The sequence below is a fragment of the Eurytemora carolleeae genome, unplaced genomic scaffold, assembly GCF_000591075.1.
Source record: "Eurytemora carolleeae unplaced genomic scaffold, Eaff_2.0 scaffold269, whole genome shotgun sequence".
Taxonomy (NCBI): Eukaryota; Metazoa; Arthropoda; class Copepoda; order Calanoida; family Temoridae; genus Eurytemora; species Eurytemora carolleeae.
The window spans coordinates 159,707-181,278 of NW_019396245.1; the positions used below are offsets into that span (position 1 = coordinate 159,707).

General features: G+C 30.5%; 2 protein-coding genes across 2 annotated transcripts in view; one reads left to right on the plus strand and one right to left on the minus strand.

Annotated features, from left to right (window-relative positions):
* Positions 1 to 11,902, minus strand: part of LOC111699247 (uncharacterized) — a 30,679-nt gene extending 18,777 nt beyond the window's left edge. Inside the window, exons 1-14 of the mRNA XM_023469859.1 lie at positions 11,895 to 11,902; positions 11,434 to 11,524; positions 10,411 to 10,451; positions 9,871 to 9,925; positions 8,173 to 8,270; positions 6,003 to 6,061; positions 5,224 to 5,784; positions 4,721 to 5,089; positions 4,273 to 4,427; positions 2,820 to 2,854; positions 2,291 to 2,658; positions 1,619 to 1,678; positions 1,349 to 1,383; positions 395 to 468 (exon numbers count right to left, since the gene is read on the minus strand). Coding sequence (XP_023325627.1) covers positions 395 to 468; positions 1,349 to 1,383; positions 1,619 to 1,678; positions 2,291 to 2,658; positions 2,820 to 2,854; positions 4,273 to 4,427; positions 4,721 to 5,089; positions 5,224 to 5,784; positions 6,003 to 6,061; positions 8,173 to 8,270; positions 9,871 to 9,925; positions 10,411 to 10,451; positions 11,434 to 11,524; positions 11,895 to 11,902 — 2,009 coding nt within the window. The remainder of the gene's footprint in view (positions 1 to 394; positions 469 to 1,348; positions 1,384 to 1,618; positions 1,679 to 2,290; positions 2,659 to 2,819; positions 2,855 to 4,272; positions 4,428 to 4,720; positions 5,090 to 5,223; positions 5,785 to 6,002; positions 6,062 to 8,172; positions 8,271 to 9,870; positions 9,926 to 10,410; positions 10,452 to 11,433; positions 11,525 to 11,894) is intronic.
* Positions 11,903 to 12,828: 926 nt separating this feature from the next.
* LOC111699249 (uncharacterized) lies at positions 12,829 to 15,768 on the plus strand. Its single transcript, XM_023469862.1, has 3 exons — positions 12,829 to 13,190; positions 14,371 to 15,007; positions 15,484 to 15,768. Exons 1-3 carry the CDS (start codon positions 13,070 to 13,072, stop codon positions 15,719 to 15,721), a joined length of 996 nt encoding a protein of 331 aa, XP_023325630.1. The 5' UTR covers positions 12,829 to 13,069; the 3' UTR covers positions 15,722 to 15,768.
* Positions 15,769 to 21,572: the final 5,804 nt, after the last annotated feature.

Here is a 21,572-nt window from a genome sequence, read left to right on the forward strand (position 1 = left end):
GCGTAAAATCAAAAAAGAGGAGGCACTTTTGTCACAAAGTCATACCACCAATTTGACCTTCTCCTTCTTTAGAATTATAAATAGAAATAAAATACACTTGTGACAATGTAAAAGCATAATGACAATATCGTTGATTCCACAATGGGCGTTTCAATTTTCTATACGAAGGACATTGTTAACTTGATATTTCCTAAAAATAATTTTCTCAAAAAAAATGATCTAAATTGAACTAAACGTGACTTGCTCTTTAAACACTGAGCAACAAATAATCTCGTATTATTATTTTCAATTATTTTCTTCGCTTTAATTTGGTTTGGTTTTCAACTAAATAATATGTAAAATATATGTAAAAGCAAGAAAATAATACTTCACTAAATACTAATACTATGTATTCCTTGTCATTTGAACTCGAATAGTATTATCATCTTCTTTATTTACAGAAGACTCTGCAGTAAGAATCTCTTCTGCCTATTTAACAAAATTATAATCATTTTTATAAAGAACTAGCTTGGGAACCCAGCGTTGCCAACCGGGTACTAAAAGTTACTCCCGCCGTTCACCCGCACTTGAACGATTTTATCGGGAAACTAAATTTTCGCTATTGAAGTCGACCCACTCAACTTAATGAATCACAAAATCAAGCTAAGAACATTCCCGTGGTTTACCCGAGTTCCCCATTCAAAACTTGAGGCAAAATGCAACAAAAATATGAGGAAAAACTCAAATGTTACACATGGATGATGCAGGATAAAGATATCGATCATAACAATTTGTTTGGAAGCTCGAACACCCTCAAATGATTCAGAATTACAAAGTACGCTTAAAAATTTCAGGTTGTTTATCCAGGATTTGTTTATTTGTTGTAGATCCAACAACTACTGGAAGATAAAGGCATTTTACTTCACCAAGGGTACCCACTACCCAATTGACTAATTTTGCTGCGCTCTGAATGTTTTGTTGCCTAAATTGGTCAAGGAATCCTGTGGTTCAGCAAAATTTAACAATTAGACCTCCCTCTGTTGGGGGGAATCATTGGTCGCTAATGTTGTTTAAAAGGTGGCGAAATGTATCTTAAAACCAGGGAGTAAGGAATAGAAGGAAGATATAACTGACGCGGTTCGCATTACCATATGATTATGCGTGCTTTGCAGACGGGTACTCCATTCGTATAAAAAATATTCAAAATAGGTTATTGTATACGCGGTAATTGTACATCAGACAAATATTTCTTATATAAATGGAGTACCCGTCAGCAAAGCATGTATAATCATATGGTAGGGTGGATCGCGTCAGTTATATCTCCCTTCTATTCCTTACTCCTTGCTTAAAACCTATTGCATTATTCTACCTTTGTTTGTGAGGAGTCCCTTCCCCCAGTAGTTTCTAAAATACATGACTAAATAAGAAAAAAGAAGAGCATATCTGAAACAGCAAAATATATATTTTAGTTTTAATAACTATGTTTTGCTGCATGTCACGTAAAACAACGATGGTTTTTCGAGTATTTTGGCTTTTAAGCTTGGAGATGATCCAATATGATATGGGACGCTCTTTATTTTCGGTGAATTTTCTCTAATTCAAACAATTAAGAGATTATGTTAAATTTTGAAATGTTTACCTATTGTTTTCCCAGTGTGTAGAACTATAGGAACAATCCTTACAGCCATCTTTTCAGGCTCTATATAACCCAATCCAATATTGATTACTTTCCTAACTCATTAGTTTAACCATGGGTTGACTTTAATAAATTTAAAGTTCAGCGACGAAGCTCAGATTCAATCAATTCGGTTCCAGATGTCATAAATAATTCAATTTCCAAATTACGAATTTTGTTGGTTTAAGATATAAAAGGTTTGTACCGCCAAATAGATTCTAGTTCAATAGATGGCAACGTAGAATTTGTACACTCTCAGTACAGTTGTATTCTGTCGTCACAAGTTTCAATTCAGTTTTTGTGTCCGACAAAATCATCAATAATAGTGATAATTTTAGAATAAAGTGCTTTTCTTACAATAAAATAAGTGCAATTTAATGTGTTCTTTAGTTTCTGTTTTTACACTTTTTTATTTAATCTTGGAAAACATGTCAACTAATGTGAGAAAATTTCGTTTTCCTTGTTATATTTGACACTTGTGACGTAGTGTATAATTGGTTAAATTCTCTGTTGCCACCTATTGTACTTGATAATCTATTTGTGTACCACCAGGAAATTTAAAGATTTAAGGATTAGAAAATAAGAATTTGAGGCGACTAACTAGTTTCTAAATATTATCAAACAGATTAGGTTTTCCTGTGTGTTTGCTCTTTTCAGTTTGAATTGTGATGTTATCATCAGTGATGTTTTTGTTATTATTTGTGATTCTGATATTGTTGTTCATTGCTGTGATATTATGACTGTTACTGTTTCTATAAACAGACGGGTTGTTATCAGGTTGGATTCTATTACTAGAGGGAGGACTAGAGGATACCTTAGTGAACATAGGATATTCTGGTATAGGAGTAGTTGGAGTCCTTTTTAATAGTTGGATGGGAGTTGTAGAACTAGAAATAGTTGGAGTACTATTCAGCAGCTGTGTTGGAGTTGGAGTTCTTGAAGTAGATTGGACGGTTTCAATGTGAATTGGTATTTTCAATACAAGTCCTTCACTTGGTTTAAATCTGCAACAGAAAGAAAATTACTTCTCGAGACAGGTTCCTAATTTTTTAATCTTATATTATTTAACTTGATGTCCGAGGCCATCCGTATTTTAAACTATAAATTATCAATAACTATGCCAATGAGAGTTCCAAAAATGTATTAATAATTTTAAAAATGTTACCTTTCTTTATCTTGTTTATCATCCGTCACATCCTCCTAGTACAAAATGTTAATAAATCGATCAAATATAGAATTTTTCTTGTCAACATTTTTGGAAAACAAAAGGTTTAAGATATTTTTTATATATATCTTTTTCCAAAGACCTCCAAAACCTAAATATCTCTTGTAATGTTTTTATGTTAAAGGGAGTGTTCACCTATAGTCATCGATTATCTTTCGCCACATTTGTATAAAGTTTATATTTTATAATTTTCTAATTTTATTTCTCTTGTCGCTTGCGCAACTATCTAAGAATGCCGCGCACCATTCACATTTTTCGAAATCCGTTAAAAATCTTTTCTAAAAAATAAAATATAAAAAAAATAAATTAAAAAATATTATAAAATATAAACTATATACAAATGTGGCGAAAGATAATCGATGACTATAGGTTGTAATATCTGAATGATTTGTTTGAAATTAAATTGATTTTTACGGTCTAAGTAGTATGTTACAATTTTCTGAATTTGTATGGATGCTAAGGTATTCGGTATGAGACGTCTTTACAATTTTCTCCTTATAGACGCAACAGATAGAAGTAAGATTAGTAGCGATCAAAAGCGCTTTTTTATCGCATTAAGCCTATACCCCCTTTCATTTTTCACGAACACTCCCTTTAAATTGAGATTTTTTTAAAGCCTGTTTAATGTTATCATTAACGTTTTGAATTTAAAAAAAATGAATCTAAAAACGTTGACAAAACATTATTTAGGCCAACTTGTTGTAAAGAAAATAAAACTTCAATGTAAACATAAATTGCATTTTCTGTATTTCAATTGTTTCTGGCTAAGATAAGATGAGAAGCATAAGTTTGTTTTCTCGAGAAAGTATCTGGGTTGATATGTAAAAAAAGAAAAAAGTTTAAATATGACAAATCTTTGTTCTCACTATTCACTGCTGTAAACAATTCTTTCCTACGTTCACACATTTTCTATAATTACTACATGTGTAGGAATCATTCATGTAACAGAGCTCTCATTTAAACCAACTCTATAGGTAAAAAAATATTAGGCCAGTTTGTTTTGCAAAGTGATGCAATAATTCACATTTAGATTTATCAAAATGTGATCGGAGAACTTTTCTCTTGAATCGGTCAAAATGGACAAATGTAAAAGAAAATTGTTCAGAACGGATGTGCATATTTTTCTTAATTATATTTGAATACAATTGCTTACTCTGCAAACATTTATTTTATAGTTAAAAACTGGCCGAAATCTATATTTATCTCAAATACAAACTTTTATTCCCACAGTACACAAAAGCAAAACAACGGTCATTGATTTGTTACATTTAAGAGGGCGCAAGTTATATATGCCATCGTTTTTTAGACTAACATTACCTTAAAATGCAAAAATAACGGTTATCCATAAATCTGAGTTTAAAACTTTCAAAAAGAAGATATTATCAACGCTTTCCTCAATGTTCACAAATTCGAACGATGTTTCTAAAACGTCTCCCATTTTGTTGGGGCTCCAATCCGAAGGTTGCGGGCTCCAATCTCCTACTGTAGAATTAGCCCTGGGCGGGCTCCAATGTGTATCTGTGGGTTCTGGGCTCCAAGTTGTATCTCCTAAAAGATCGATATTTAAACACTTGTTGAAAATCGAGGCCTAGTGCAGTCTATGAACCACACTGCAAATCCCATAATATGAATACATTCTTCTTACAGAGGGGGGGGGGGGTAAATGGAATTTTTATAAAAGGCAAAAACAGAGCTAGTTTGGAATAAATTGGACTAGATTTAGTTGTCAACAATTTTTCCTTGAATGGTAAATACTTGTTTTGATTTCTTTTATAGATTTTCAGTTGATTTCCATGAATTTCTTCTAAACTATGTATAATTGTACAATTTAATTTAATTACCTAGAGAAGCTGATCTATAGTCGTCTTCGTTACTTGTCACCGATGTAACAGATATAATTTCATCTTGAGATTCATCTACAGTATCCTGGAGAGGGTGTGAACCAAGGCGAGGTTCTTTCTTCTCTGATATATTGCTGATCCTCCTTTCTTCGGCTAGCGGTGAACTTTTCTCCACTGTCGGTATATTTTCTTCCACTATTATAGTTTCACGCAAGTTTTGGTTTACATTGGTATACACGTAGTCTGTGATGTCTGGACTAGGAATGAGTTCGCGGATTTCAAGAGTTTGTACTCGAACAGGGCTTCCACTAATAACAGATTTCTTTACTACACCGGGTTCACTAGACACCTCTACTGCATCAACTTCTGCTGAAATCATTTACTTGTAAATAACAATGTAAAGAAAACTTTCTAAACTTTTTTCCTATTTTGGCGTATTAAAAGAAATTAACAAAATATTTTCTCTGACCCTGTATATTTGTGAGTATTGTTTATATATGTACCTTGAGTATTAAAGTGATGAGAAGTAAGTTTATCAGCGGTATATCCTTCAGTAGAAATAGTTTCTTTATTCTTCAGATCTTCAAAATCTTCTTTGTCATTCTTCTTTGGTTTCTCTCCAACCTGGCCAGGAAGGGGTGTGGCAGTTAGATCCTTGGGCGGAGAAGTTCTGAAAGTGTATGTGGGGGTGTAGACTATAAAAGGTTCACTTATTTTACTCTCGGTCAATATTAACTGTTTTCCTAAATCAGCAACTAGTATACTGGCTTCACTAATATGTTTAGAATCAGCTGTTTTTATGCAAGTATCAGATGTTCGTGGATTTTCCTCTAAACCGGAAGTTTGAGTTTCTACAGATATTCCAGGTCTGGATCCATGTACTCCCGGTTCAGTTAAAGTTTCTACAGATATCCTGGCAGGACTGGAGTTCTCTCTCCTCCCTGGTATTATAAACTTGGTAGAATTCTCGTAGTTCGGAGAGGTTGGGAAGTTGAATTCTATTGTTGTAGATTTGGCGGGAATACTTTCATCAACACATGTGCTAAATTCATTCCGGAACCTTCCTTTATCAAACAATTCAATTAAAATAGAATTTATAAAGAGAGGTTTTCATAAAAAGTAAACTTAAAGTCAAATATTGTAAGCACGCAAGTATAAAGAAAAAGAAAAACCTAGAAAACGAATTATTTTTGGTTTTGTTTTCCAAAAAAATTGTTTTTATTACTATATGCGGTTCCAAATTTTTAGTTCTATGATTCAAAATTATAAATATAATTCAAACCTTCTCTCTCTAATCTTGTATTATTAGGCCTAGGTTCATATAGTTTCTCCGACTGAGCTCTGAAAAATCACACATGTGAATAGAGCATGAAGGCATAAAGGCAAAGCCCTTTGTAAAGTTTCTTTACTTTGGCTTTTATGTTTAATGTTTATCATTGATTTGAACTAATGTTATGAGTATAAAGTATAACTATTAGATGAAAAAACATCGATGATTTTTGAGTTTGAAGTTTGAACTTATAATAAAAAAAATGAGTACAGAGGTATAATTTGAACAGCACAAAAGTTGATGAGCATTGAGTTTGAAGTTTTAAATAAAAATGATTTTGAATACAAAGCTTCAAAAGTTGATGAGCATTGAGTTTGAAGTTTTAAATAAAAATGATTTTGAATACAAAGCTTCAAAAGTTGATGAGCATTGAGTTTGAAGTTTTAAATAAAAATGATTTTGAATACAAAGCTTCAAAAGTTGATGAGTATTAAGTTTGAAGCTTTGTATAATCATTTGAATACAAAGTTTGAGATTAAACTGAACAAAAGTTAATGACTATTGAGTTTGAAGTTTTGACTATAACTGCAGTATCTAGGACTGACAAGGACAGAGGGTTAACTTGTTTCTCCACTGAAAGGGTAAACAGATATATCTCACCAGAAAACTTTTCAAAAACAAAAAAAAAGGTTTCAACAAATTAGAATGAACCACAACTCAAACTTTAAGATATTGACCCCCCCCCCCTGTTTCCCCTTCCTCTACTAAAATACAACGCCCCTTTTATTGTTGAATGTCAGGCTATCTGATAAAATGTAAAAACTTCAATTGTCTAAATGTTTTTTTGCGCAGTTTTCAGATATACTTTCTCATCAGTTGATTACATTAAAGTTTTGTAATATAAACTTTAAACTAGGTCATAGGTGTCACCTAGCACTTTGCCAATTATATTAATTTATACCATAGAGACATTAAAAATCAACTTCTAGTGTATATTCACTTGTGTAAATACAAGATAAAATATGCGTTCAATTGTAATAAAAATAAACAATAGAATCAAGTGCCTGAAAAGTTGTTTTGATAAATACCAAAGGAATTGAGTCTTTGCAACAAACTCTAATTTTCTAATCCCTATATCTTAACAACCCAACGGTTAGATCTTAGATATTTCAAACTATGGATTCAGGTAGATCAAATGATCTAAGTTTGAAATATCAATGGTTTACACCTTCAAGTTGCAAAAATATTGGCATTAGAAAATTTAAGTTTGTGGCAAAGACACAATTCCTTTATATGTAAATAATAAATCTAAAATTTTAACATGTTATGATGTTGCAGGGGAATTAATAATAATAATGGCTTCGTTTTGAAAACTATTTAAGGTGTTTTACAGAATAAAATTGCACGACTCTTGAGCATTCTTAAGTTTAGCACACTCCTTTCTTAGAAATGAAACATATCGCAACAATTGTTAAGAATTAATAATTGAACCTGATTTTTCGCCGTAACTATCAATTGTATATAGTTTTGCAACCTGATATAGTAGACCTTGGATATTTCGAAATACAAATTCTGCTGGATCGAATAGTCAAAGATTGAAAAATCAAGGATCCAGATATATGACGATATGAGATTAGAGTTTGAGGCTAGTAATTTATTTTTGGAATTGGCTCAATACAAAAAGACTGTGTTGACTGTAGAGGAACGAAAATTGTAAAATCGACATTATGTTTCATGCAAGGCATTCTTCAGGATACTTTAGGAAATATATATATATATAAATTATATTCGGAGATGCAGTAGAATTTCTTGCACACAATATTCTTGCGTCATTCTTTATTTTGGATTCGTTCCAGTAAATGTTTCTAGGAATTGAATGCAGTTTTTAAAAAATTTGAGTTTCCTTTCTTCTTTCTATTCATCGTTTACTTTATGATTTTACAAAATATTTTCAAGATCTCTAATATTAAAAAGTTATTTTAAAGATACTGACTTAAAGGCAATATTCAGTATGTTTATATTTTTTATATCTGAATGAATATGTTTCAGATAGTTCTAGATCAAATCGAAAATCAAAAGTTTGTTTTTAAAACATGGCAGTATTTACAATTTACAAAACATTTTAAACTTTAACTTAATGAATTTAAACATTAAAAATGAAAATTTTAATTAGTTTTTTTACCTGATAATCTTAATTAGTTTTCTTCTTTCCTCCTCACTTCCATCTTCATCTATATATTCTGTATTCTCTCTTCCACGTTTTATTCTTTCTCTGTTCTCCTGTAAATGAATTGAGTCTTTGCCACAAACTCTGATTTTCTAATCTTTGGAACCAAATGTTGCATACCTATTTCAAACTATGAGTTCTGTTAGATTAAGTAATCTGAGTTTGAAATATCAAAAGTTTACAACATCTAGTTCTAAAGATATTGTGGTTTAAATATTGGAATTCGTTCCAAAGACTCAATTCCTTTTTAAATAAATGCATAACTGAATTTATATCAGCTCTGATACATGTTTAGATATCTGATACCATCAGCTGATAAGCTGAGAAATATAAGAGTAAATATCAGCTCTGATATATGTTTAGATATCTGATACCATCAGCTGATAAGCTGAGTAATATAAGAGTAAATATCAGCTCTGATAATCTGATACCATCAGCTGATAAGCTGAGTAATATAAGAGTAAATATCAGCTCTGATAATGTTTAGATATCTGATACCATCAGCTGATAAGCTGAGAAATATAAGAGTAAATATCTGCTCTGATACATGTTTAGATATCTGATAACATCAGCTGATAAGCTCAGAAATATAAGAGTAAATATCAGCTCTGATACATGTTTAGATATCTTATAACATCAGCTGATAAGCTGAGAAATATAAGAGTAAATATCTGCTCTGATACATGTTTAGATATCTGATAACATCAGCTGATGAGCTGAGAAATATAAGAGTAAATATCAGCTCTGATACATGTTTAGATATCTTATAACATCAGCTGATAAGCTGAGAAATATAAGAGTAAATATCAGCTCCGATGTATGTTTAGATATCTGATACCATCAGCTGATAAGCTGAGATATAAGAGTAAATATCAGCTCTGATACATGTTTAGATATCTGATACCATCAGCTGATAAGCTGAGAAATATAAGAGTAAATATCAGCTCCGATATATGTTTAGATATCTGATACCATCTGTTTATTAGCTGAGAAATATAAGACTAAATATCAGCTCTGATATATGTTTAGATATCTGATACCATCAGCTGATAAGCTGAGAAATATAAGTGTAAATATCAGCTCTGATACATGTTTAGATATCTGATAACATCAGCTTATTAGCTGAGAAATATAAGAGTAAATATCAGCTCTGATATATGTTTAGATATCTGATAACATCAGCTGATAAGCTGAGAAATATAAGAGTAAATATCAGCTCTGATATATGTTTAGATATCTGATAACATCAGTTGGTTAGCTGAGAAATATAAGAGTAAATATCTGCTCTTATACATGTTTAGATATCTGATAACATCAGCTGATAAGCTCAGAAATATAAGAGTAAATATCAGCTCTGATACATGTTTAAATATCTGATAACATCAGCTTATAAGCTGAGAAATATAAGAGTAAATATCAGCTCCGATATATGTTTAGATATCTGATACCATTAGTTTATTAGCTGAGAAATATAAGAGTAAATATCAGCTCTGATATATGTTTAGATATCTGATAACATCAGCTGGTTAGCTGAGAAATATAAGAGTAAATATCAGCTTTGATACATGTTTAGATATCTGATAACATCAGCTGAATAACTAAGAAATATAAGAGTAAATATCAGCTCTGATACATGTTTAGATATCTCCGAACCTGTGAAATCTGATCTCCCGTCTCATCCCTCTCCTCGTCCGAACTCACTACTGGACTATATACCAACAAATGAACATCAACAAATCATTGTTCGAGGTGGGAACAATCTGGAAATTTGATTCAGAAGAATTTTAGAAAGTAGATTTAAAGGGCCTCTTTGTATTGTTTATTGAAGTAAGTTTTCAAATTCAACCCATAACTTATTTAAAGATAAAATTAATTAACTAATTAACAATATAGCAATTGGTCTTCAACAGGTTTCGAGTTTTTGGTTTCTAGAAATAAGCTCTATTTCATCTCTGTTTGATACATTTTGGAATAATAAAAAAAACATTTTCGCGGATTCTTCTATTTTTAATTTGTAGATTCTTAATCTTCTTTAAAATTTTAAATTTTTCTTCGGCTATACTTTTTTTTGACTCGCCATAAACCTGGGGTTAGTACAGTCATTTAGACGTTTATGAATACAAAAAAGACAAACCAAATATACATGAAAATAAATGAGTTTATACAAATTATGAATCATTTGGTTCAGCATTCCTGATATATTCTTCAATAGTCAGTTTGTTGTTCAAAATACTCTAAACAAGATTAATTATTTACTTTTTTTTAAATATATGTTTCTGCTGTAAAGTCGCTAAAAATATGAAAAGGAATTGACTCTTTGCAACAAACTCTGATTTTCTAATCCCAATATCTTTGGATTCCAACGTTGTAAACCTTTGAAATTTCAAACTATGACTTTTGTTAGGTTAAAAAATATAAGTTTGAAATATCAAAGGTTTACGACATTGGGTTCCAAAGATATTGGGATTAGAATATCAGAGTTTGTGGCAAAGAGTCAATTCCTTTGCTCGGAAATTATTCCGAGTTATAAAAAAACGAAATATATTGGTTTAGCCCAAATTTTGGGGACATGGTTGATCCATATACTGAAAATGTTTGGCGGAAAATCTGCCGAGTTTCTCTTCAGCTTTTTACACAATTTTGAATGCGATAAAACAGTGTTATTTTAGAAATAGAAAGTTAAAAAACAAAATTATTAAAAAAATTATGACATCTACAGTCAACGATTAGATACTACACTTTAATTTTATATTCGAAATTTATTTTAATCCACAAAATACTTATAAAAACATCAAATAGTGTCTATAGAGAGGGTCCCTTTCCTCTCAAATTCTGAACGAAAAATCAGCTTTTTCTCCGGCCACAGTTGTCTTTAAAAAGTAAGACTATTGCCAATAGCGAATAAGCTGTTTAGTTTACCCTGAAATTACCCAAATAAGTGAACGGTCCCTTTAACTCTTTCTTGGGATTATAAAGTAAAATAACAGTTCCCACTCAAAAACGTAAAAAATACTGATTTTCATTAAAAAAGACATCTCTCATTCTCAGGGGTAATTTGAACAGACTTTCCGTTTAAATAGTGACATTTCAGATTAACAACAAGACCCTTACCATCGGGCATCTTCCTTCTTAATTAAAAGGTCACATAAAATTTCATGGCAGTCTCTTAAGATGTATCTCGTATTGCAACCTAATTCAACGAAAAATTTATCTTTCCTCTTGAGAGAGTCGAATAGTTTTAACATTTGCTGGATTTTCTTCCACTGTTCCATCCTCATGGGTGATAATCAGACTAGCTCTACTGTTCCTAAACAAACAATCAATTTGTAAACAAAGAAATTGAGTCTTTGACACAAACTTTCGATTCCCTAATCTCTAAATCTTTGCAACCCAATGTCGTTGACCTTATATATTTCAAACTATGAATTCTGTTATGTCAAATAAACTAAGTTTAAATATCAAAGGTTTCTATCAGGTATAAAAAAATAAAGGCATTAGAAAATTTGGTTTTTTTGGCAAGGACTCAACTCCTTAAAAGTAAATAAATCTTAATTCAATATGATTTTTAAATCGAAATTAATCCAATTATGCAAATGAATTCTTATTTATTGAATTTGTTGTTTGTTTGATAAAAACAGTTAGAAACCAATTTTTAAAAGTATAATTTATAAGTTGACATCGACATTGTTAAGTAAACATTAATGATGATTCAGCTGCACACTGATACGCCAAGGATATTGAATTTTTTAGTTAACATTTTTATTGTATTGTATTGTATTGTATTGTATTGTATTGTATTGTATTGTATTGTATTGTATTGTATTGTATTGTATTGTATTGTATTGTATTGTATTGTATTGTATTGTATTGTATTGTATTGTATTGTATTGTATTGTATTGTATTGTATTGTATTGTATTGTATTGTATTGTATTGTATTGTATTGTAATGTATTGTATTGTATTGTATTGTATTGTATTGTATTGTATTGTATTGTTTTATTGTATACTTCTGTCAAGAAAAGCTGAAAGGCCTTTAGACATGGTTTATATCTATCCCTGAAGGCTCAAGCTTAGAGACAATTAAGGTTCAAAGAAAACCGTCATGAACCATGAAAAAAAAATTTTGTTCTGTCATATTCTCTTAGAAAAAACAAACATATTTTTCGTGAATGTAAATTTTAAACGTGTTAAAACGGAATGGAATTCAAGCCATTTTCAGAGATATGTGAACCTTCAAGATTTCTTTGCAAATTTGACGGCCTATTTGTTGTTTATCATAATTTTGATAATACAGGGTTACCCACAAAAGATGTGACTGTACAGACGACCTGAAATTGTCTTAATATGAAGATTCCAAGGGTAAATTAAGTCCTTAAATATAGTGGTTTATATATTGATTTTACAAAGAACGAAGCAAGTTAACAGTTGCAGGGAACAATTCATATCAGGAAACAGATAGTCAGCTCTAAAATCTCCTCTCATCTCGTATACTTTTAAACATTTAATTTAAACTAGCAAAATTAATGCTTAAAATTTACTTTAATAAGGCCGTGGGGTTGAATTAGACAGACTGTATTGAATATTTTAGATATTATAAAGATAGGCTTTATAGTCATATACATGAATTCAAAAATTTGGGATGTTATGTGAATTTTCTATAAAGGGGAATAATAACGTTCCTTCGACAAATAAGAATTTGTTAACTTAAAGCAATTACTGTTTACCCTTTGATGAAAAGCAAACAATATATTATGGATTTACCGCCAGTTTAGTAAGTGTTTGCACTTTAAAAGGATATTAAAAAGAGAAAAGTTGGCAAAAATAAAATTCAGTTTTTAAATTTTAGAAAAGATGGCAAGAATTGCACCCTCTAATATAAATATACCACTTAAAAACGATGCAAAAATGTTACGCACCTCTAGTGCATCTAGTAGTTGTTCAAGTTGGATTCTAGAACTTTCCGATAAAATAGGTAAAATCATATCGTTCAACATAGTTTTTTTTTTGTATTGAAGGTGTTTACTTTAATAAGTTTAGCGTAAAATATAAAAAAGTAAATTAAAATAAAATGTTTTGCTTTAGAAAGGAATTGTTCACCATCTAGAAAATAATTTCAATGTTGGAAAACAATCAAAATATTTTTATGTTCTTGCTCTCACGCAAAAAAGTATTAGCATTTTACCAATTAATTTTTATAAATTAAATATATAAGGATATTATTAAGGTAAGGAATTATGATCTACTACAAAGTCAACTATGTAGTCGTGAAAATTGTTGCTCAATCTTTGTAATCCTTCAAGGTGTTGATACCAGATACTTTCTGTCAATATATTTAAACTTACTTACATGCTTACTTACTTACTTGCTTGCTTACTTACTTACTTACTTACTTACTTACTTACTTTCTTACTTACTTACTTACTTACTTTCTTGCTTAAATACTTACTTACATACTTACATACTTACATACTTACTTACTTGCTTTCTTACTTACTTACTTACTTACATACTTACTTATTTACTTACTTATTTACTTACTCACATACTTACTTATTTACTTACTTATTTACTTACTTACGTACTTACTTACTTACTTAACCTCCCAGTCTTATTATAATGGAGATATTACAGGAAAGCAAGATCAAGTATCAAGATCAAGTATGACCCAGACCTGACACTGAGTGCCAAGATTAGAACATAATCATGTTTTGAAACTTTGGTCCCCTGTTTTACATTGACAGTCTAATATATGGAAAAGAAATTGAGTCTTTGCCACAAACTCTGATTTTAAAGACTCTATATTTCTGCTGGATATTTCAAAATTTGAATTGTGAAAGTTTAAATAATCTTAGTTTAAATTATAAAAGGTTTACACCATCAAGTTACAAAGAAAAAGGGTTAACAAAGTTTGAGTTTGTGGCAAAGACTAAATTCCATGTCTTCTAGCAAAACAAGAGTAAATATCAATGATTCTGACTCTCGTGTTGGGGGCATTTTTGAGGAGTAAGTTTTGTAATTTTTGTTCTTCTAAAAACTTGACCTCATTTTTGTTATATAAAGGTGAACAATCACACTCACAAAATGTCGTCTACTGAACTGTGACAAAAATTTGCTAGCTTACTTCTTTGGTTTGTAATTTTTTTTTCATTTAGGGTTCTTTTCTTTTCCTGGAATCCTGTTCTGGATTGGACTACCATTGATTCCTATTGCCTGCTATATAATTTTAGAAGTATGGAATTCAGAAAACTCGATATCTTTGACACTTGCCATTCTGGTTATAGATGTTACATTTCTAGCTGGGCTTCTCAGTATCCCGATATTTCATTTTAATTTGAAGCTTTATACCCCGGAGTTCTTTCAGGATAGAAACCTTGAGATACCTGAGCACTATATGCTCATGATCAGCTCACTGATCTTTATGCTGATATCCGTTCCAATAAACATTATGGGGATCATTGAAGCCAGCTCATTCCAGGGACACAATTTAATGAATACTGGGAGGTGGTTGAACCACAAAGACCTAGTTGAACTGCACAGCTGTGTACCGGTTCAAGTTCAAGAGACGTGGTTCAACTTCTTTTTTCTATTCATCAAATTTGTGTGGCAGGACTATCTGACTGAAGCATGTGTATTGATTGAGACACTGCTGATAACTCTCTACCATGCAATTCTACTGGTAGTTGTGGGATCTATTCTAAGAAGGTTTAAATATGATTGTACCAAGATCAATGGTGTTGAACACGTTGAAAACATGTATTTACCAATATATAACCTTCTACAAACATACAGGTTTGGCTACTTTATTATTTGGGTTCTTTCACAACTTTATTGTTTCCAAAACTCTGTTGACTAAAAATGAGTAAACTGATACTTTCTTGTTATATTTATATGCGTAGTTTCAATATTGATGAGTTTTATAATTTGAGAATTAAAAATGAAAACAATTTTGTTAGATTTTTACTTTTTTCGGAAAGACTATGCACAATACAAAAAAAACTGGTACAAAGGAATTGAGTTTTTGCCACAAACATATATCTTTTAATTCCTAAATCTTTACAACCTGAATGTGTAACCCTTTAATATTTCAAACTTACACTACTTTATCTTCCATAATTTATATTTTGCAATATCAAAGGTCTACGATATCGACTTGTAAAGATACAGAGATTAGAAGATCAGATTTTGTGGCAAAAACTCAATTTCTTTGAAATTTTAGATAAGAATTTTATGTATATTATTATCTTAAAAATTTCCGTTTTTTAAAGGAAATTGAAAAGTGGACTTGGACTTGGACTTCTTTTGGTGTTTTCCTCCAAAATTCTGATTCTTATATTTTTCCTTTTCTCCATTGTGATTAACACAAAATGTCGGCCTGACAGTTTACTTGGAACTATTGATTCTATTTCTACTTGTATCTGCACAATATTCAGTCTTATGTTTATAACTCTCTCAGTTGATGATTGCCATACAGAGTTCAAACAATCTGTTCAAATTCTAAGGTAAAACAAAAGAGTTTTGCTAGAACAATATTTCTTGAAATAAAAAAATGAAGAGAGGTTTAAACATCTGTGTGAAATCTACAACACTTAAACTTTTGCATATTTTTAATTTTTTTTCTCATGTTTATTGGCAAAACGTGAAAAATGACAAGTCGGAAAAATTTTGTTCAAAATGAAAAAAACACTTAGAAAAATTTTTAATGAAAGGAAACATTTGTATTTTTTTCTGTAGTTTTACTACAGTTGGTATAAACTTTTTCTGTAGTTTTACTACAGTTGGTTTAAACTCATTACTGTTAAGGATAATGTATGAGAATAAGATCGGTAACAAAAGAGCAATATTAATGCTCATGAAAACTATCGAGGTAAAGTTTTCACAGTCTTTTTTTTTACTTTGAGTCTGAAATTCTTCCCTGGGGATGAAAAAGTAGGAATAACATCCCGCTCTCTTAAAAACAGCAGTAAATACACAATGTTATCAATAATTTATTGTGCTGCGAGAAGGTTCTGTTCTGGTAAAAAAATCTATTTTTTAAAATTTAGAATGAGAGTCCTTTTACAGCTCTTGGTTTCTTCAATGTTGAGAGGTCTACACTGACGACATCTCTTGCAACTATTCTAACCTACTTTATTGTTTTGTATCAAAGCAACTTCTGTTAGAACATGGTTAGGTGCATGTATTGTTTTTTGCTCGCATTCATGATAATACAATTTTAATTAGATGTAAAAATTAGATTGATTAGGCAATATTGAAAATTAGAGAATCGAATATCTAAAAAAATATACAAACGTGACACATTGATGAATATATGATGCTTCACAGCACATTTGGTTGCACAGAAATTTTTTTAGAAAAATTAACCCTATCCCCGCTGGGGTACTTGAAAACCAGGATACGCTGGGGGGGGGGGTCAATTTGACCCCCCCCTCTAAATCCCATGTTTTATGTCCAAATATGACAAATGATACATCATTAGAAAGCTCTTGTGCTCTACTTTTAGAATCTGCAAAAAAATTGGCAAATTTGCGAAAATTGAATTTTTTATCGCAAAATCCAGTTTTATAGTAAAAATGTTTGTAAAAAAAAATTTGTCCAAAAAATGACAAATTATACATTTTTGAAAAGCCCTTGACCATGCCATTTCAAATATGCAAAAAATTTTGCAAAATTTTAAATAACCTGATTTTTAATCAAGAAAAACTAAAAATGTGCAAATTTCCTTTGACAGGTTATTTGCAAAAAATTTGCAATTTTTTTTTCGCAAAATTTGTGCAATCCGTTTCCTTATGTCATAGGCTTTCCAAAAAGCTAAATTTTATCAAAATCTGACAAGTAAAAGTGGGTCAAAACAAAGATTTAGTTTGCTACAGGCAAAAGCAGTCATTCAGGCAGTGTGCCTGAGGACTCAGGCAGTTAGTATTAAAGCCAGGTTTTAGGCCTAAAGGGAGGGCTTTGGGTATGTAAGAAAAGTCAGAAAATTTCAACAGCCTCAGACCAATACTTTTTGAGTTATGTAAAAAAAACTACAGGGGGGGGGTCAAATTGACCCCCCCCCCCAGCGGGAATAGGGTTAAGCCACAATTTTATTTTTAGAATTTTCTTTCACTAGACTTAAAGTGCGCTTTGTGCCCCTGTTTTACTAACAATTTTAGCTTTAAAATTTTTTTTATTCAAGCCAAAATTTTTTCATCATGTTCCAATTAACACCAGTTTCCCCGGATTTTCTGTTTAAATCAGTGGATTTTCAAAAATCGTAAATGTCGACTTTTTTTCGGACACTATTTTCAATTTAGACCAACGGGTCATGTGAGTTGCGACAACATATTTGGATTTAATTGGTTAAGTCGTTTTAAGGTTTAATGAATACAAACACACAAACACCCATAGAAACCAAAGTTTATGTAAGGTAATGTCAAATTATCAATCAAAACTCAGATTATTTGTATGTTTTGTATGCTTAGAGATATGATATTAATCGGACCAGCGGCCTTTAAGCTTAATTAAAATGAAGAATAATCACTAAATAAAGTAAATTATATCAAGGCATCAATTTTACACAAGATTTATTTTAAAGTTTATAAACACATGTTTTACTGCGGGGATCTGGGTTTAACTATGTTTACACTTTTAACTAGTTTATATTCAGTTCAAGTAATATCAAAATACATGCCAGCCAGACACTTTTTTTTTATCTTTTTAAAGGGAGTATTCGTGAAAATTGAATTTGAAATACATCGGTTTCAATATTTTTTTTCATTTAATATTTCAGTTATGTAGCGCGGATACATCCTGCGAAATCTCGTAATTGTAGTTTATCGTACAACGTACAATGTTTTTATTGTTTTTTTGTTTTTTTCGTAAATTAAAATCAGTAAATTTTGCATTGTTGGATTTCCGCGGAAAAGTTTATTTTTATTTCACCATCTATGAACCGGGGTTTCGTGCGGTCTCAAAAACTGATTTGTCAATATAAAGGTAAATTGACATAAACTTGGATTTTCTATAATCCCTAAATTATAGTAATTCAATTCTTTAGACTTTGGATATTTCAATCTATAAATTCTGTTCTGTTAGAGCAAATAATCTAAGTTTGAAATATCAGAATAAGATTATAAAATATGGGGATTAGAAAAAGTGAGTTTGTGACCCCGCTTTTGACCCCCAATGCATGGCGATAAGCATTCTATCTTGTAAAGGGTTCAGACAATGCATATTTTTTTTTCCCAAAGAAACGAACACTAGGTATTTGAGATTTGGGGTCCGACTTGATTTTTGAGTTTTTTAGGGTGTGAAAGTTTTGCGGAAATTATAAAAAAAAAATTTTGCCAATTTATTGCAGATTTGATGAGATTTCAGAATTTATCAAAGTTTTTATCAAATTTATCAAAGGTCTAAAATTAAAAGTTTTAGAGCATGTTCAGTAACACAAAATTAGACTTTTGTAGTACACTATAAAGTACCCTTTGAACTGTAGGTAGAGAATACTGTCAGATTTTCTGTCTTGAAAGTATTTAATTCTGAAAATCTGTTCCATTGTGACTCTATCAATAGAGTAACTTGCAAGTACGCGTACATTCTCTTTAATATATATGTAAACATGATTACTCACAGCTTTTTCCAATTTGTTTTGAGAATCGACAATACTATTTTTACGGGTATCATGTATTTCATATTAATTACTTATAAGCTTTTGCCTTTTTTATGGAAAAATTCTACATAACGCAAATTTACAATGATGAAACTCAAACTCCGTCTTTCTAATGATCCAATTGTATCTTTACATCCTTTTCTATTTCAAATTTTAAAATCCACCTGTAAGAACTTCATAAGGTAGAAGTTTAACACCAAAGATAAAGATAAAAAAGTGAAATAGGAAAACTAAAACTTTAAGCTCAAGTATTCAATTCCTTTCTAGATTCTGACAAATGAAATGTTTAGTTCCCCTGTATTTTAGTAGTTTGAAGAAATAATCCTGAAAGTTAAAGGTCAATCTACTCGTTATATTAGAAATATGATATATATTCCTTTGAAACTATTCTTTAACTATCTTTCTTACTATTCTTCTTCAAGTGTGTATAAATATATGACCCTAAAAGCTGGGAGGGAGGTCACACATGTCACTAAAAAGTGCAGTAGAGTCAAAATGTTGATATTTGTTCTTCGTTTTGTCTGGTATAGAATTTTATACTGTTATATTACTGTGTTAGAAGATTCGAAAATTGTGAAAAATACTCCAAAAAAAATAAAAAATTAGTTTTGACTCAACCTTAATAAGATAAGGTAATTTTTCTTTAAAACTTTTTAATTTTTTAATTTCTTTTAAAATCTCAACAGTTTTTTTTTAAATTCTCCCGGAGCATGGGACATTTTTTTACAAGCTGACATTATTTGTCGTCTTTTAATTCATACTTTAAGTGTGTGCTTTTTTCTAAGCTGTCGGAAAAAATTCGATTTTAGAGATAGATAAATATATTTGTATTTAACATTTACACACACTATTTTATGGTACATTAATCCTCCATCGTTTTCCCCCCACCTTGACCCTTTCTTATATTTATTTTTGCAAGCACGGCCCCCGGCTTGCAAGTAGTTAAATGTGAAGGTTATGCTAGGAGTGAAAGCAAAGCTGCCGAAATATCAAAACTGATCAGACTCAAGCATATCCTATACTTGACAAGCATGAGATTAGATTAGGCCAACACGAATTATGCTTTTCATTTTCCGACAGAAATCGATAAAAAAAATATATATATAAAGCTAAGTTGTGATGAAAAAAAAACAAATAAAAATTAAATTGCTAATTTAATTTTTACTTGTTATATTGAAAATGACATTTAAGTGTTATTAACTCTTTCACATAGATTGATTAGTTTTTAATTCAATATATTAAATGTTCCTTGAACGCAGAACTGGGGGCTTTCCTGAAAATATCGATAGTAAAGATCTAGATTACTTTTGCCTTGAAATACTTTTACTTTAATTTTGCGTGAGTTTTAGATAAGGTAGAATTAAAAAACAAAATATGGACAATAAAATATTGTTATTTTTAAAATTGAAGTATCCTCCTGATGAAAAACATTTTTATTTTGAAAAAATAAAAGCATAAGATAAAATGTACAATGTACATATATAAAAGTTATTATAATATTAATTAAAAAAAATACATTTTATATTAGCACAAATATGTTGTTTGTTAAAAATAGAAAAATAAATGATTGACTCACTTCCTTTACATAAAAGTTGAAGAGAATACGGAATGTTATGAAGCATACAAAGGAACAGTTTACTTGCCTAAAACTCTAATTTCTAATCCCTTTATATTTGGTTTGCACATTTGATATAGTAGGAACTTTGACACATATTTTCTCAGGTAATTTTCACGATTTGAATTATCAAAGGACATCATGTTGCAAATGTATATGCAGTAGACAAAGAGACAGAATATATATTAGAGGGGAATTTAGCGAATCTCTAGGTATGATTTTTTTCAGTCCCTTTCAGCCTGAAATGGGAGTTCAAAGTGTACAAAATATGAAAAAGTTCATAAATTATTTGCAGTATGTTACCTAGACTATCCATTTCAATTTCGAATTTTTTAAATATTTAAATAAACTTCATAATGAATTAGGTGAATAAGAAAACATCATTTGATTTATAATTATAACGGAAAATCATCGTTTGTAAAGTGAAAGGCATAGAGTCTATGTGAAATGATCATTGGTCAATTATGATTTGGTTTTCCTTTAATATTAATTTTAGATTTTCTATACAATGATGTTCCAGGGCCCAAAAGGTTATATAGCATTAATATGTGAAGTACACCTGCAGTATGGAAACAACAGGCCGTTTTACACTTTTTTGTAGTAAATTCCTCTCTAATATATATTCTATTCTCTTTGGGAGTAGACAATTTAAGAATGAGTAGAGTTATTAGTTTCTTTTAATTCAACATAAACCTTTTTATCTGAAAATAATAAACAAAACAAATACCTTCACGTTGTGATGGTTTTCCATCCATTTTATCCAGATCCAAGTTCACCTCCTTTCCCTCCTCCTCCTCCTCCTCCTGGGCCTCTATGATCCCTAGCACCTGGATCGGGATTGCCCGGGAGCACATACCTTACAGACGGTTAGGCTTTCAGACTCTTAGAGATTAATATATAATCCCATCCTATCCATAGACGATCTTAAATCAAAACTTTTTTGTGAGGCAGCGCTAATTACAAAGCTTGATCTCAATATCAGCTGTGGAAACTTTTAAAATTATGCCAAATTCATTAATTTTATTTCTCTTTTTCTTTATTCACATATGTTAATGAGAGCGTAACTGAATTAGGTAAGAATTAATAGGATC

What these genes read in the sequence shown, in the direction of transcription:
- LOC111699249 (XM_023469862.1), top strand. Translation starts at nt 13,070, where the DNA reads ATGGCAAGAATTGCACCCTCTAATATAAATATACCACTTAAAAACGAT. An exon ending in AGAACTTTCCGATAAAATAG is followed by an intron (nt 13,191 to 14,370) that starts GTAAAATCATAT and finishes TTTTTCATTTAG; the next exon opens with GGTTCTTTTCTTTTCCTGGA. An exon ending in AACCTTCTACAAACATACAG is followed by an intron (nt 15,008 to 15,483) that starts GTTTGGCTACTT and finishes CGTTTTTTAAAG; the next exon opens with GAAATTGAAAAGTGGACTTG.